This window comes from Dermacentor silvarum, chromosome 1 (assembly GCF_013339745.2).
Source record: "Dermacentor silvarum isolate Dsil-2018 chromosome 1, BIME_Dsil_1.4, whole genome shotgun sequence".
Taxonomy (NCBI): Eukaryota; Metazoa; Arthropoda; class Arachnida; order Ixodida; family Ixodidae; genus Dermacentor; species Dermacentor silvarum.
This window is the reverse complement of record NC_051154.1, coordinates 183,609,400-183,626,583: the sequence shown is the minus strand read 5'-3', so window position 1 is coordinate 183,626,583 and position 17,184 is coordinate 183,609,400. Positions and strand designations below refer to the sequence as shown.

Below are 17,184 nucleotides of genomic sequence, written 5' to 3'. Positions count from 1 at the left end.
TCCCCTCCGAATAAAACACTTGCAACACAAATACCAAGGGGAATAAGGCCCTCTCCACTGACTCACACCATCATTCCACGGGAACATAACTTTCCGACCCAGCCTCTCTTTGAAAGTCACACTCATGACGGAAACAGTAGCACCAGTATCCACTAATGCTGTTGCAGGTATACTATCAATTAACACACGCACTTTGTTCTTCACCATTGTAACAGGCAGAGGAGTATTTCGCAGAGACGTAGACTGTCCGGCGACCTTACCTCCATCGGCCGCGCCGGCTAGTTTCACCACGGCGGTGGTGACATAACACGTCGCCGTGGTGACAGTGAACGGCGTTGGCGACTGGTTGGGGGGGGTCAGGCGGCGGTCTGAAGCTGGCGAGCCACTCCGTCTACTATATTGACGGAAGGTATTCCGGGGTGGCGCGCCTGTGGTGTTTGTAGTAACAGGGTCTGTCGGCCAGCGGTCGTTATAACTGTCACGTTCAAAATTGGACCAATGTGGTGGTAAGCCATATGTTGTTGTCTGTTGGCGCCGGCGACAAAAACGAGCAATGTGTCCTGAGGCACCACAGTTGTAACACACAGACGATGCGCGGCCAACGTTGTAAGCCTCGGGGTCAACCCTGGGACACTGCGAATAATAAACGCGATTTTCCGAATGCCGATTCGTGGTGGTAGCTCGACGAGTGCGTTGATCGTGCGTCATGTCGTCGGGAAAGGAACGTTGATGCTGTCGCAGCTGATCAACTCGACAGTCTGCAACGCCTGGCATGGCAGACAATGCCGACACAGCGGATGCATGTTCTTGAGGTTGGAAGCACAACCAAGCTGTTCAACATCCGCCCCTGTGGTGTGTCATTCAAGTTCTTCGCGGACAATTTGCCTTATAGTTGCCACAAGGTCAAATGGAAAACTGTAGTTGTCGTTACCGTCAACGCTTGCCACCGTTGTGACATTCGCTAACCTGCCGAACTTTGGCGTGATACAGCACAGCTTCAAGGCCTCAAATGTGCAGCAATGCTTGATGAAGTCGGCGACCGAGGCGAGACTCTCCTTTCTGATTAAATAATTGCAAACATCCTCGGCTGTGCCTTTGAGAAGGTGTCCAACTTGGTCCTCTTCGTACATTCGAGGGTTCACCCTTTTGCGAAGTTTCAAGATCGCCTCTATGTACGTAGTACAGGTCTCACCTGGGACTTGAGCGCGCTGAAGCAATGTCTGCTCCGCCCGCTTCCTTTTCGTCGTGGAATCGCCAAAGCACTCTGTGAGGTCAGTAACGAAGCTGTCCCACGTTGTGAAGGAATCTTCATGGTTCTCAAACCACACTAACGCAGTGTCTGTGAGGAACAGAACGACATTGTCAAGCTGAGCCGTGGAGTTCGAACTGTTGTACTTGGTCACACGCTTGTAGTGGGTGAGCCATTCCTCCACGTCCTTGCCTAATTTTCCTGAGAAAGGGCGGGGTTCCATCTGATGCATCCAAGTGCCGGGTGTTCGCACTGGAGCAGCCAGAGAAGGCTGTTGGTTGCCGCTGTGGGACATCGGTATCTCAAGTGGTGTCAGAGGCAGTCGAGCGAGACGTCAGCTTCGGTGTGGCACTTGCTGCAGCAGCTCCGTCGTCTTGGTCGAAGTACCCAGCACCTCACCCACAAAACTGTTACGGTTAATGTTGAACCGGCTTTATTTAAAGGACGAAGTTGATGGTAAAGAAAAAATGGCGGCCAGAGGCTGTGCCAGCTAACGTCTTCCTCCTCTTCTCCATGCCCGGCTCATGCTGTAGCAATATGAATGACATGCATTTTACATGAAAGGCAGTACATGCATGTGCAACTTGACATGCAGCACAAAATGTGCGGGGGTTGGCTTCTCTGCAGCAATTTGAAGTTCTGCATGATTACGCATGGCGATTGGCAGTGGAGCAGCACTTGGAGTGTCGCTACATTGCTTCAATGCTATAGTGTAGTCCACTTATAACAATATCAAGAAAAACAAAAAATCTGATCGTTATAACCGATAAATTCTATATGTGAACTGCAGTTAAAAAGAATTTTAAAATCTGCTGAATATATTTGTGTAGTCTCGAAACCACATGCGCCACTTGTGATAAAAATTCGACGTTGTAGAAAGTAGGCTGTGAAAAATAGAACGTTTATTTTGCACCTCTAAATATTATTTCCATCGTTAGGCGCACTGAAAAAGAAATCTGCACTTGCTTTCGCAGAAGTTTCGGGTTCACAACCGCGGTGTGCATCGTGTCAAGCTGCTGTGCGAACACTGGCGGCTATAAGTTAGCCTGCATGAAATCAATGAGCGAGTCGATCGACGACATTGCACTTTCGTTCAACATTGGGGTCGGTGTCAAAGCCGGGCCATTGTCAATTGCGTTGTCACTGCCGCTGCTGTCGTCGCTTCCGTGACACAACGCCGCTGTCTGTCGCGACAACGATCGCCCCGTTGGAGATTTCTTCGCAGCACGAGAAAGCACTAGCTGCACTCGGAAACTCCTTCATCGAAGCACCACCTGTTTAACTGTCAGTAGCGACATGCTCCCAGAGTTCGGTAATGTCAGCGGGTTCCACCATGTTAGTTTCACCCATGAGGGTTTCGTCCTAGCGCACAAAGCCCTTTTCCGTGGATCGGCACGGCCACTGCTTCTAGCCTTTATGATCGTGGTGCTCCCGGTTTTCATAATCGTCGATATCATCGACTGCGCCAGCTCATACTTCTTTGAGTCTGCAAAATTTGCAGCTTCGCCTCAAGCGACACAGCTTTGTCGGCGCACCTCCCACTGCTTCCGTAGAGCATTTCCGCGCTCCCAGAGAGAGGGAAAGGGAGCCCAGGCACTGCTGTTATTGCTTTTTCCCCCTCTTCATATATAGATGCTCGCACGACCGCCGGTGACGCGGGCACGAAGATGCTGGTGCCATCTTGTGCACGCTGCGCCAACTTGCAATGTGCGTCGATGGCTTTCGCAATCGACACCCGGGCAGGATGCGCTGTGCCATCATGGTGGCAGATACAAACTCGCGTAGGCAAACTTGTCGCCCCAAACGTGTACTGCAGCACATGGAGGAAGCTACGGTATGTAGGCTCGAGAGTAGCTAGGCTCGACGTGCGTGCGAGGCGGCCATTTCGAAATGCCGACGGCTATATGGCAACGCAGATTTAGGGTCGTACTCGATTCTAACACGCACGCAATTTTTAGACCTGTTTTATCAGAAAAAAAAAAGTGCGCGTTAGATTCGAGCAAATACGGTATGTGCCGCTCTTCAATGAACCTCTTTCAAGATGACGGGTCAATGCATATGTGGGACTGCATAGGTACCACTGCTCGAAGCTGTTTGACGCCGACTTGGAATACTGGGTATGTGTAACTCAGTCTGTGCTGGTCTCCAATGCCTCTTTGATGCCAACTTGGGTCACTGGGTTCGTGCCAGTAGGTGTGTGCCTCTCTTCAATGAACGTCTGACTCCAACTTGGGTAACTGGGTATATGCCCCTGGGAATATGTCGCCCTACAATGATGAAAAAGATCCCTTATATTTCTCCGATCTGAGCGGTATCGAACCGATGTCACAAGGGCTCAACAAAGACTGCAACCTGAGGCATTTGTAGGCTGAATCAGAAATGCACTGGGTATGTGCTGCTTTTCAATGAATGCATTTCACTTCAACGCTTTAGCGAACTGCGCCATGAATGCACTGGGTGTGTGCCGCTCTTTATTTATTTATTTAAAAATACCTTACAGGCCCAAAGGGCATTGAGTAAGGGGGGGAGGGGTTTACTTAATACAATGAAAGCACACGCAAACTAGTATAGAACAGGGTTACAATGCAAGTGAACATCAAAACGCAACGCAACAGAGTAAATTGCAAAATGTAAAAGAAGTTTCCAACGCAAGTGAAGAAAAAAAATATATATGCTGCACAACAAAATACGTTTCCGAAATAAGCACTAAAAGAGCATTTGAGTGCAAGTGAAGAAAAAAAAAACTAACAAAAACGCAACACATCGCAAAATAAACAAAAGAACTTAAACGACGAGACCATGTTACAGCACTATTTAACAGAAAATATGTACCTCAAGCTTCTGGCGAAATGTGTTAAGGTTATTACAGTAGAACCCCGCTGTTACGTTCCCGAGTACTGCGTTTTCCCGGCTGTTACGTCGTTTTCGGCCGGTCCCGGCACAGCTCCCATAGAACCCAATGCATTGGTAACCCCGCTGTTACGTCGCAACTGTGGGACCGTTCCCGCATCATACGTTGCGAACTGCCATATCGCGCCGGCCCGAGCGGCCATTTTGACTTTTCATGTCGCTTGGCTTGGTTGCTTGACGATGGCATTGGCCGCCCAAAGTGCTGGGGGCGACATTTATTACGTATTTTCGGTTTCCGCCAGCAAAAGTATGGCCTTTGATATCCGCTTTTGCTATCTAAAGTTGATGTCTATGACGCATTGCGGCCCTAAAATTGGTTTTGGCTCATAGATGTTGCGTATAAAGTCCAAGTGCGATAACGCCGTCGTCGGCTCCCCTCGCACATACAGCATACGTCGCCGCGCGCCGTATACTGTATGTGCGAGTGAAAGCGTGCGAGGGAAGCCGCGCTGCCGTTGCCGTATGCTGAATGTGCGAGTGAAAGCGTGAGAGGGAAGCCGCGCTGCCGTATGCTGAATGTGCGAGTGAAAGCGTGAGAGGGGAGCCGACGACCGCGCCTCGCGCGCGAAAGAAAAGCAGGGAGGAAGCGCGCCTCCTTCCGTTGCGCTCGAGGCGCCAGCGAGGGGGAGGGAGCGAGGGGGAGGCTAGCGGGCGGCGTTGTGCTCTGGCATCATACTGCGCGGCAGCGCGCGGTCCCGCAGGCCGTATCTTGAAAGCGATCTGCGTGGGGGCAAATTCTACTCAGTGTAGGTGCGTCGGTGGCTTGTGGCTTTGTGCGTGCTGCGTGTTCTCGGCGCTCAGTTTGGGTTGAAGCGATAGACAACAGCACGAAGGTCACTTCGCTCGCTTCTGCAGCGGCGCTTAACTGCGCGTGTCCGCGCTCATCGAGTGTGATGTGTTCATGTTTGCCTGTGGGCGCTGACACCATGTTTGTTAATTAGTTAATAACCGAATGTTTACAAGTTTATACAGACGATAAAACTACTATTCTTACTTTGTATAGCTCATCGCAATCGATACTACGGCTGTCGGGCGAAACTACTTTTTGTCGCACGTAAGAATTAAAATAATATTGTGTGCAGTTCAACACTACTCCCATTTCTCAATTCTTCCTGTTTCCTGGCTCTTGCGTTTCCCGGCTCTTACGGTTTTTTTTTACGGTCCCGTGAAAAACGGAACAGCGGGGTTCTACTGTATCAGAGGCGATATGATCGGGAAGATCATTCCACATGCGGATGGCTTGTGGAAGTGCGGTTGATGGAAGTCTTCTCTTCCATCAACCTCTTGCCAACTTGGGTCACTGAGTATGTGCCACTGAGTGTGCGGCAATCAAGGGAACAATTCTCAGTGTTCGCAGGCAACAGTGTGCCACGCTTCTCGTCTAGAGGCCATGTGTGGACTTCTTGGCAATGCCACTAGATGGTGATGCGTGTCCAGCAAGAAGGGCAAGAAAGGACCCGGTTGCTACATGACGTTTCTCAGCGTTCGCAGGCCGCCGAGTGTTTTTAGGGAAGTGCGCAAGAGGAGTCTTATTGCACTACACGCTTCATACTTGTTTCAACGGCAACAATACATTGTGTTGCTATATTGATTCAATGCTCACGCATTACCGTCGACAATCGCATCGTGAGATGGGTTCTGCCGCAATTCTTTTTGAAATCTCGGACATATTTTTCATGTATATTAAACTCAAAAGATCACTAATGGTACTCCCAAGTTGTCGCGATCACGAAATCAGCAAATAGCTGTTTTGGGCTCTGCTGCTTGCGATAACGCTACATGACAACATTGCGACGAAGAGAGCAAGCGATTTTTCACTGCTTTTGAGACGAGATTGTAAATTCCCAGCTGAATTGTTTGCAACAATATTTGGCTCACATGTTCACATGAGCATCGGTAACAGATCAACAACATTTTATGTTCAAAATGTATTTCAGGGACCCTTTAAATAGCAGAACTGTCACGGTCAACTTTTTCAAGCAGTTTTAAGTGGCGCGAACTTCACCCTCGATGTCTGCATTGATGAAGGAGGTGATTAAGTGAAGGAAACACTTGAGAATGACTGTGGCAAATAAATGCACGATCATTTGGCTGTCACAGCCCGGTCAACATCTGTTACGTTGCCCAGGGATGAAGATTCAGAGCATGCACTGACTGTACTTCCATCTATCTCTAACAACAGCATGACAATGGTCGAAATGCAGCCTGACCAGATTAAAGGTAAGTGTACTTGAGCTGTATACTGAGATAATAACTCTCGAGTATAACACTTAGTAGTTTCCAAGCACGGGATGCATTGATGGGCAACAGCGATTCAGGCACAGTGCAAAGAATGCTGTTGCTAGTAAATGCCGATGCATCTGGTACTAGCCATACATCCAAAAAGTGAAGGTATCCCCAAAAGTGATCATCCAAGAATGAGACACCTTTTTCAACCGCTTGTGCAATCAGTCGCTCATTTTCTGCTGAATCTGATATTTCGGACATTAAAAGGTCCCTGAAACGGTTCGGACAAATTTCGTAGACGCGTAGGGTACAGCTGCAGTAAAACATTCACGTCACAATTTAAGTGAAGCGTCTCATATTAAGAGAGCTACAGACGATTACAAGTTAACCTCCTCCCTAGCCATGCATTTCCTCAACTCGTTCGCCGAGTGATCGGTGCTAAGCTCCGCCTTCGCTGGCTCTATGCCATGTTGTGACGTGTTGTCGCCTATTTCCGGTTGTCTTGGAACCAGCGCACGAAGGCTCTCCGCTAGCTGCCCGGCCGTTGATCCCCAGAGAGAGCGATCAAGCAGCGTGCGTTGCGAGCGTGTCCAGTATTCCGGTAACCACAGACGAGCTAGGTGTTCTGACGGATAGCCAGAGGCGTAAACTAAAGCCCCTCCATAACGCTGTGATGAAGGAGCTTCGTAGACGTACGTGAGCGGCCTGATCGGCATGCGCAGTCCTCCCATCTGGTGGCGCAGAGCTTAACCAGCCAAATACAGAGCTAATATTCCTGTAACCAAGTGTAAAACATTTGAAACATATGAAAAGACAACGTGTTTAAGATTACGCTCCTGCCAAAAATTTGAGCCACCAGCAAAGTAGAAAAAACTTGGTTACTGCTATATTAGCTGTGTGTGTGGTTGAGCTTTGTGCCGCCAGGTGGCTGCACCGTGCAAGCAGTTCACGTTTGCCCCTCCATTCATCACGTAAAACGTGGTGAAACGGCCAGTACACTTGCGCTTGCATTCACCTGAATACCGGACAAGCTAAATTCTATTGTGGCAATCCTTTGACATGAAGTGACGGCCGCAAACGCGTAGATGCTGGCGCCGTTTGGATACCGTCAGTCCGATGCCCTGCAGCCACTCAGCTCGTCTGCTGCCTTGCAGCGGGGCACGATATCGCAGCTTGACATGTCGCCGATAGGTACGTTTGCAGCACACAATGCAACAAGGGCGAACCATGGTGCTCGCGAAAAGAAAGAACAAGACCAACACTGACCACGCAGCTCTCGTGAACACGGAGCACGTTTTAACACAAGCAGACAACACTTGCTGTGGGCTGGAAGTGCTTTTAGTGTAGTGATACATGTCCTTGTGCATTCTCTTTCTGTTACTTTCTTTTTATAGAAACAAATTAACTAACATCTAAACTATTACGAACAACATTTGTTCACCATAATGTTGGAAAAATTATCGATGACGCGCCCTGGGCAGCCAATCGGATAGCTGGCCCAGTGACGTGTTATGGGCAAATCGGGTCACTCGGGCACAAAACTCAGCCTATTGGCGTGCTGCGATTGGTAGCGATGTACCTTTTTAAAACCTTATAATAAATTACACGATTTACGTGGAGCACTTAGATGTGTCAATTAATGATCAGAAGGACCTACTCTGACTCAGTACGTTTATACAAAATTGTCAAAATCGTTTCAGGTCAAGCCGCAGTTTCGTCCACAAGGTGAAGCATCGATTGCGATAGCAAACTATTCAACAGCTATATGAAGTAAGCATAGTATTTTTAACGACTCTATAAACTTCTAAACATTCACTAAGTAAAAAACATGGTGTCACGCACGCACAGGCAAACAAACACATCTCACTCGATGGCCGTGGACACTCACTGTCAAAACGCTGGCGTGGGGAAGAGCGGCAGCAGCAGCGAGCGAACTAAGCGGTGAGACACAGCGCACACAAAGCTATCTGCCCTTGGCGCACTTAGACTTTGGACCCATCGCAAATCGCTTTCAAGATAGGGCCTGCGCAACCACGCTCAGCCATGCCATCAAGCCCAAACCGCATTCACGCGATTTTGTGCGCGACGGCGACGAGCGACGGCTTCGAGCGACGAAACGGGCCGTCGCGCGAACAGATCGCTTGGTCTTTTCGCTCAATCGCTCGGTTCTAGAAATCTAGAATTCATCGCTCGTCGCCCGGAAGTGCTATGAGCGACTAGCCAATAGCGCGAAGCCAGAACTGGATATACATCAGTCAAGTACTACCGATTGTTGCACGGAACGAGCAAACGACTAGATTTTGATACGTGCAAGGATAATAACGTACAGTGCAAGACCTTTAGAAATATTTATGCTGCTCTTTACACTAAAACACATCAACTTAAATTAATAAAGCAAGCGTCACGCCAGTTTCGGCGAGAATTTGCTGCCCTCATACCGGCAACACCGGGGAGACGTCGCTCGAAGTCGTCGCTCGCATGCGGTGGTGCGACTTGTAGGCGACGAGCGACCGCGGCAGCCATCTCCATCGCGTCGCTTGTCGCTGTCGCGTGCAAGATCGCGTGAATGCGGTTTATACTGAAGGCATAGCGATACCAGGGTAGAGTGAGATGACAACACGTTTCTCAGGCCTCTCAGGTCACATCAGCTTGCCACGTGTCGATGTCTCGTGCTGGAACAATCTGCACAATGCTTCGCATTATGTAATGTCAACCAGTTGAGTCGGCCAAATTGTTTAGTGACTTCGGGTCGTACATTTTCCCGGTTAGTAAGTTTTTTCTCGCGTTTCTTTTTTTTCTAGAAACATATGAATGCGGTTTTACAATAAGTTTCCTGGGGTGTAAAACCTCGTTAATTTGGAAAATTGGATAATTCGGACTCGTCCTCTGGTCCGGGCAGGTTTATGCATTATTCAGTGCAATCAAAGTCTCGCTAATTTGCCCGTATTTGGCCTCACATCGGTTTACTTAGACAAGTTTTGGAGCTCGGCGAGCGAGGAGCACCGCAAATGTGCGAGCAAAAGAGCAAGAACGGCACTAGCGTCCACCCTAAATGAAACAGCGGAGTGTGCATCGCCACAGTCATCAGCCAAAATCGTACGTGAACGACAGCAACACCAGAACACTTTGGGCCTATTTGTGCCTTTAAAGCCTTTACTCTTGCATTTACTGCCGCGCAAAACACTGCACTGGCCGCGTGCTTTCATAATGGCGCAGTCTCCATCTCTGATCTTGTTGACAATGAACGCAGTTTCTTCCGCAGCGGTTGTGCAGAACAGTAGTTTCGTATCGACTTTGTATGCGCGTCAGCCACGTACCTAAAAAACTGCATAGTCGCCTTTAATGATCACGTTGATAGCGACCACGGTATCGTCTGCAGCGGTTGCGCCAAGCGGTAGTTTCGTTCCGACTCGGTGCGTGCGTCGGCCGCATGCCATCTGCACTGCAAAGTCGCTATCCATGATCGCATCGTTAGCGGATGCGGTTTCCTCCACCGCGGTTGCAGCAAGCAGTCATTTTGTTTTGACTTGGTGCAAACCTGCCAATGATGAAGAGCACTGGCTACATTGCGATGAACGGACGATCTGCTGGCGATCAGCTATCTGGCAAAATTGGGATGTGCGTGTGGTAGTGCAAAGCGTGTCGCAAATGAAGGCGTATACCGCGGCCGTGCTGCAAAGGAAGTTGCGAGGCCTCGATTGCCGCTGCGAGAGCCAATTAGTCACGAGATGACGAGAATTGCAGCTTCCCCGGTGCTTTTGTGAAATACATATAGAAACAGGATTTGCTCATTCATTCACTAAATAAAAGCATGTTGACATAGTAAGCATTTCCTTATTGTTTCCTGGATACCCTCGATAATTCGACATTCGGTTATTTTAGGCATTTTTTTTCAGTCCCGTGAAATTAGAATTAACAAGGTTTTACAGTACTACAGTGGAACCTTGTTGATATGATTCTGTGTAATACGTTTTTCGGGATGATACATTTTTTTTTTCGTTTCCCGACCCGCATAGGAGCAACGTATTTTGATGCGGTTGATATGATCGTGTTTTCACTTGAAATTGGATAATGTGAGTGCAAACTCGTATTTCTGAAACTCGTAGCTTCATATTCAAGTGCACTAGAGAGAGAAGAACTTTATTTCCGGCAGATTGCTGCGCTGGGTTCCCACCTAGGAGCCAGCGGAGAGACCGTGTCTCCCGGCAGCTTCCTCGGCCTGCTGGATAGCCCACAGTTGCTGGTCCAGGTCTGAACTGAGCAGCGCAGTCCCCCAACGCGCCCGAAGGCCCTCATTGGAGGCCGCGACCCCAGTACTGCTTATCAATGCTGGACATGCTCATAGGATGTGATCTAGTCTGGCTCTGGTGTTACAATACTGGCATAGATTGCATAGATGGCAAGTGCACTAGATTAAATTACATTCCAACGACCCACGCACCATGTGTTAAAGGCCGGCGACACTAGTGGAAAAACGCGCGCCACAAAAGCTACCGCGAAGCAGGTTTTTTGCTCCGTGAGGGGATCAATCCTGGACCGATTTAAATTGCTGCGCGCCCTGGCGGCAAACGAGTCGCCAGCAAAGCAGACCAATGAGAGCTGCCCCCTTCGCTGATCATGCGTGGGCACGGCCGGTCTGGAGGCGCGTGCTCGCTCTTTAAAGAAAGAAGGGAGTGTGCGCGGCGCGCCCCTTTGCCACCAGTTTTCCGTGGCGCGGAAAACTGGTGGCATACGGACCCGCCCGACCGCTATTTTTGCACTCGCAGTATCGTCGGTGTGCGCTAACTTTCACTTGTGCTTTTCTCTTTGGGGGGGGGGGGGGGCTTTTCAGGCGAGCGAGATCTTTATGCGGTCACGTGGCTGAATGCACCGCCTGCCCTCGTCTGCCGGTCCTATCGCTCGTTGTGTCACGCTCTCTCCGATGTTCCTTTGTTTCGTAATTCTTGGCCTCATGGTGCCGCAACCTCCGTAGCTATGTCAAGGAACTTGTTTTCGAACTTTGAAAAAAAAAAAAAAAAAAAAAAAAAAAATTCAGCAAAAACTGACGAGCTGTTTTAACGTTGCTCAATAAAAGTGTGTTGGCTGCGGCTCGTGTGGTGTGATACTGCTCCGCATAAAACGAGTGTTATGCAGAGCAGTATCACTCGATGCCACAGGAAGCTTTGCTAGCAAGTAAGCCTGTTTTCTTATGTTTTAGCGCTTGCTTTGGATGATACGTTTTATTTTCTGGTTCCTGCTAAGATCGTATCAACGGGGTTCCACTGTAAATTTTTTTCTAACTGTGCTATGGAAAACATATTAGAGGGGTTTTACTGTATCGCTTTTCTACTTGACTTGGCCAACTTGTTCACCTAATTGGCACGTGGTTATACAGGTGGAGCGGGAAGGAGTCTCAATTCAGGAGCGGCGCACTGTAAGGCACCCGAAATCTACTTGAAGCTGTCCAAATAATCAGTCAGTGACTGTACTATATCACCAAGGCCTTGTGCCTTACCGTGAATTTTGGAAGCGTCGCCTTAGAAATTACGGATCACTGAGCGAGAGCAGCTTATTCGAGCTGGGAATTCTGTCAAAGCATTAATCACTAGCCATTGGAGATGTAGAATGCCTTAAATGTATAATTCTTCACTACATAATCTTCTTGCTTAGCTGCTGAAGAATGGCATGTGATGACAGTATGCTAAAATACTGCTCGTGTGGCACTGTACCCTAATTCCTTGCACTATGGGCTTAATCTAAGACTAAGGCCCGTATTCAAGAACACAACGTAAGTTCAAACCCATGCTTGACTTTATTTAAATGACGCCTGTCATGAACACACCGGAGGAAATGCAATGAGCGTTCTGGGCACGTGCTTGCCAGGTGTCACTCAGATGAAGCCAAGCATGGGCCTCAACTTAAGTTGCGTTCTTGAATACGGCAGTAGATTTCTGCAGTACACATTTTTACAGTGGCTACTGTTGCATTGAACTTTGGCCTTTGACAGGTCTGCCAGAGGTGATCTGCGAGAGGAAAAAATGTTGTTCGAAAAAGCCGTTGCACGGTTCTAGGAATTTGAATTTGTGCGAGTTTTTCCCTATTCAAGTACAGCTGCAGCGGAAAAAAGATTAGCACAAGTGGCCAATGACCGGAGCAGGGAAATTGCAGTGCGCAGTGCTCTTGTCCCCGTGTACACAGGTATCTAAAGTGCCATATGATTCATGTTTTAAAGAGGGGGCTACCTGGCACTCTTGTTTTCGGCATGCTAGGGCACAACAGCGTTGCGTGCCGCAATTTATCTGATCGGTTGATCGGTCACTTGTGCTAATCTTTTTCCGCTGCAGCTGTACATGTAGCTGTACTGGGACCTACCCATCAGTTCAAATTATTTTCAGTTCAAATTCACAGATGTCGAATTACACGAATTTCACTGTGCCACAAAACTCTTGCGTCTCTCCATGAAGGTCTACCAGACTAGGTGTGTGCAAAAGGGAGACAAGCTATGAGAAAGGTTGATTACATGTGGTGCAAGTGTAATATTTAAGGCCCTATGAGGACACGGAAGGCAGAGATGGGTCGCTCAGGAGCGAGCCGGATCTTGTGAGCGGCTCTTTTTAAAGAGTGAGTGAGCCGTGGTTCAGTAAAAGTGAGCGGCGGTTCTTTTGGTGAAAGGGAGCCCGAACGCATTGGCACGGCTCACTGAACGAGTAGAATTATCTACTCGTTCAGTGAGCCGTGCCAATGCGTTCAGTCAGTCGGGTCTTCTGCTAGGTGTGACTTCCGTGCCATCTATTAGTCGTACGAGAAAGCAACTGCCCTCCTTGCCCTTCCTCGCAAGAGTCGCCTTTGGCTGTCTTTTGAGCCGCTCTTTTTGAAGGACGAATGAGTCGTGGTTCACGTGAGCGGCGGTTCTTTCGAAGAGAGGAAGCCGGATCTCTCTCGTTCAGTGAGCCGTGAGAAACCGTTCCTAGAGAGCGCTCAGGAGCGAGCCGGATCTTTTGAGCCGCTCTTTTGAAGAGCGAGGGAGACGTGGTTCATTAAGTGAGCGGCGGTTCTTTCGGAGAGAGTAAGCCGGCTGTCTCTCGTTCAGTGAGCCGTGACGAACCGTTCCGGCAGACCCGAGTCTTCTGTTGGGTTTCGAGGTTTCGTTTTCTGACCGACGAGTGGTGGCAGGCGTGGGCAGACTCGCGCTACTCGTACTCGCTCGCAATGTGTGGTGTGCGCAGCAGTCTCTTTGGTTTTTTGTGCTTCCTATGGTGTGGCACCCGATGCCACTGAAGGGAGAAGTAAAGAAGCCTTAATTGGCAATGGATGGTACGTTCGTTGCCTGCTGCTGTTTGAACGATGTCTCACTACTCTCACCGATCGCACATGTGCTCAGGTGCGAGAACACTTCGAAGATGGTCTTCCGTGTCTTTAAAGACAGCAGGTGAACGTACAGTTTACGTCCTGATCTTCATTTGTGCTAATTAGTGTAGTCATGAAAATGTCGCCCATGGCATCCACGTCCGTGCTTTTTCTGAGCGTGTATCATTAGCATGTCATTAAAACAAGGCCAATGATCTGTTGTGTTGTAACAGAACTTTTTGTTTTGGCCCATGATGGCATGATCGCCAGTATCGCGCGTACGCTCAAGAGAAAAAAAAAACAAAAACGAAAGAAATAAAAGAAAAACGAAAGGTACGTGCGGCAGTTTTGTGGATCTTTCGTAGGATTTTTATATTGTACTTCAAGAAATAATTTCTACATTCATTTTGCATGTCGTTAAAGCTCACTCATATTATAGTGAGCGTGCGTATGTGAATAAATGAATAAAGTTGAAAGGTAATGTGCAATCATTTTGTGTGCTTATTTTGACGAAAGTTGATTTTAATGCACCACAAAAACAGACAAGCTTCTGTAATGATGATGAAGTTAAGTATTTTTTCCCAAAAAAAGTACATCGCATTCTGCCTGTTACAGTATTATAAGCATTTTATCCCCAATATCAGAAAAAACAGTTTGATTAGAACTGAAGATTAATGCTTTTAATGTGTAAAAATGTTCTATAAACACAGCGAAAATACAAATAACACGGTTATTCAATTATGCAGGTATCGTGTTTTCAAAGCCAAATAACTATAGAATATGCATAACACAGGTTACACATTTAAGTGAACCGGTGAGCCGTTCAAATGAACCAGTTCATTTCAGCGAGCTGAGCCGTTCTGAGCCGCTCACTGAGGCGAGCCATTTTGCCCATCAATAACGGAAGGACTCTTGCCACTTGAGAGTGAGCAACTTACCCATAGCATCAGACACCCAAAAGCAAACATGTCGCTGGCAGGCGTGGGCTCAGGTTTGACATTCATGATGCGCAGTTCCGGGGCAGTGAAGTCAATCCTGCCAGCAACAGGCAACTGGTGGCTCTTGCCCTGAAAAACCAAGGCTAATTATAAAAGGTTACTGCAAGCCAATGCAGGTTTGTACATTATGCTATTACAGCAGAAATTTATTTAAATTTCCATGACAGCAACCTCTTAAATGGGCCAAAAACCAAAGCTTGAGATTTATCAGTTAGAATTATCTACTTGTAGAGAACAGAGCTGTAACTACTATCTTAGCCAAGGAATGCAGGCATATGTAAGGCTCCTCTATTTTTCAAAGGTAGCGACAACTACACGTGCGCCCTCTCGAGGGGTCCGAGGAGCAGCGCTAGCAGACAATGCGCCGCTAACTCCCATGCATTCCACGGATGCCTGAAACAACACTCTGCGTGCTTGAAGTAGTTAATTATGAACATTTGTGGCCTAATGTGCTCAGGAAACTTCAAACGACTGGGACAATAACTTGAATGAGCCTGGAGCACGTTAAACGTTGAAATAAAACGCGTGCGTTTCCGAAGCAGCTCATTCTTCTGAACAGCTTTCTACAGCGGCGGTCATACAGGGCATTTTTATTTCATTTGTTGTTTGCAGGTTTTCAAATTCAGCGTAACTTGAAGTAGAGATTATATTTGGGTCAGATGAGAGTGCTTGCTTCCTAGTTCACGAAAAGAGGCAGGTTGTGAGCTTACGGCAACTTTCAGAAATGTCATTGCACACCAAGCGCTCTAATAGTGCGCAGTGCATATTATGCGCTATTATCGGTGTTATTGCGTTTGTCAGTGTTCACCAGTATACCACTGGTTACACGGTTACCCAAGGTTGTTTTCTTTATAAAGTACTCTAATAGCTTTACTTAGGAGCGAGTTGCACTGCATCTGTGGATTATCAGCAACCTCAGTACCTTACAAGAACTAGGAAATATAGCATGCCTACTAGTGTCTATGAGGCACCAATATTAATTTCTGTCTGTTTTTGAAGAAATGCATTTATTCCAAGCCCTCCACACCCATGTACCTTTGCAAGCCCCACAGATATAAAGGTATGTTTGCAATGTTAGCCAATGCACTTGCACATAAATTTGGGGTATTTTTACACCTATAGGCTCTAAAACCAGACTACAGCCAGAAAAGCTTAGTTAGGTGGTTTTTTTGTAAAGATGCAGAAGAATGAAGGAACACATTCAAAAATTGGCTTTTATTGCACGAATGCAGAACAAACTTTTTTTTGAAAGGCAAGCACTGATTTGAAGCATGTCCTATAGTAGGATACAATTAAAGAACAGCAGTTAGCAAATAGCACCATTGGCTACAACGCCCTGTAGCACTCCACTGAATAACACAAGAATAAAAACAGCTCATTCATGTTTGCTTATATCAAAGAAGCCCTTGGCATAAAAATTCTTAAGCTTATAATTTCTTATGGATGCTGGAGCAATGAAGCATGGCATGGAACCTAAGTGCACACAAGAGTAAAAAGCACAGAAAATTCCTTTTTCCTTCTGCTGATATTGTTATTACTGCGAGAAATGGAAAAGAACCTTTTCCGTCCTTCGATTGCAGCAACCGAAGGCAGAGCAGCCCGGCATACTAGCATATCACACTGCAAACGTTGATTTAAACACATAATTCTTGCATCCACTTAAGCATCAGGCACATAGGCACTTCTAGTTTACTACAAAATGCAACAGAGGCACGTGAAGTGCTTTCTGCTTACCAAAATCATCCAAACGCACGCTCAAAAACAAAGAACACGCGTACATTCCGCCGGCAGAGCGACCACTGTTGGACCTTTTGGGCGGGGCGCGAAGGTGAAAAGGTCACATGTCTCCAACCGGCCTATTGCAGGGCACGCCAGCTGGATCAAAACCTGTCGCTACCTTTGAAAAATACAGGAGCCTTAGGTATATGTGGTGCATGGAGCTGATAAATCACACATAAAGACACCTCCCCCACTTTTTTTTCAGGAGAGTGCTCCTACTCGACATTTCTGGAACAGCAGGTAAGCTGACATCAAGTGACAAGTGTACACACAGGAACCTACACTTAACACAGGGGAATTATTTCTTACATAGCTTCCAGGAAGCTTTTTCAGAGGACCGACGTTGCGGACTTCTTAGTCCATAACGTCATTCTGCAGCAAGGTGCACCTCAGCTACTCCTAACTGACCGGGGCAGACAGTTTCTTTCGAAGGTGATTGAGGACATTCTACGGTCTTGCCTGACGCAACAGAAATTGACCACGGCCTACCATCCACAGACCAATTGACGAAGTGACTGAACTGCACAATTATCGAGATGTTGGCAATGTATGTGTCCGCCCACCACCAGGATGGGGACACTGCATTGCCATTTGTGACATTCGTGTATAACATGTCAAGAGACGCGACCGCTGGTTATTCGCCTTTATTTCTCTTATTCGGACGAAATCCTACGTTGCCCATGGACACGTTGGTGC

At 47.6% G+C, this 17,184-nt stretch overlaps 1 protein-coding gene across 5 annotated transcripts in view; it reads right to left on the bottom strand.

Annotated features, from left to right (window-relative positions):
* Window positions 1–17,184, bottom strand: part of LOC119436507 (serine/threonine-protein kinase 31-like) — a 222,350-nt gene that overhangs the window by 18,023 nt on the left and 187,143 nt on the right. For all 5 annotated transcript variants that reach the window (XM_049658155.1, XM_049658154.1, XM_049658156.1 and 2 more), the window contains one exon: window positions 14,650–14,778. In XM_049658155.1, coding sequence (XP_049514112.1) covers window positions 14,650–14,778 — 129 coding nt within the window. The remainder of the gene's footprint in view (window positions 1–14,649; window positions 14,779–17,184) is intronic.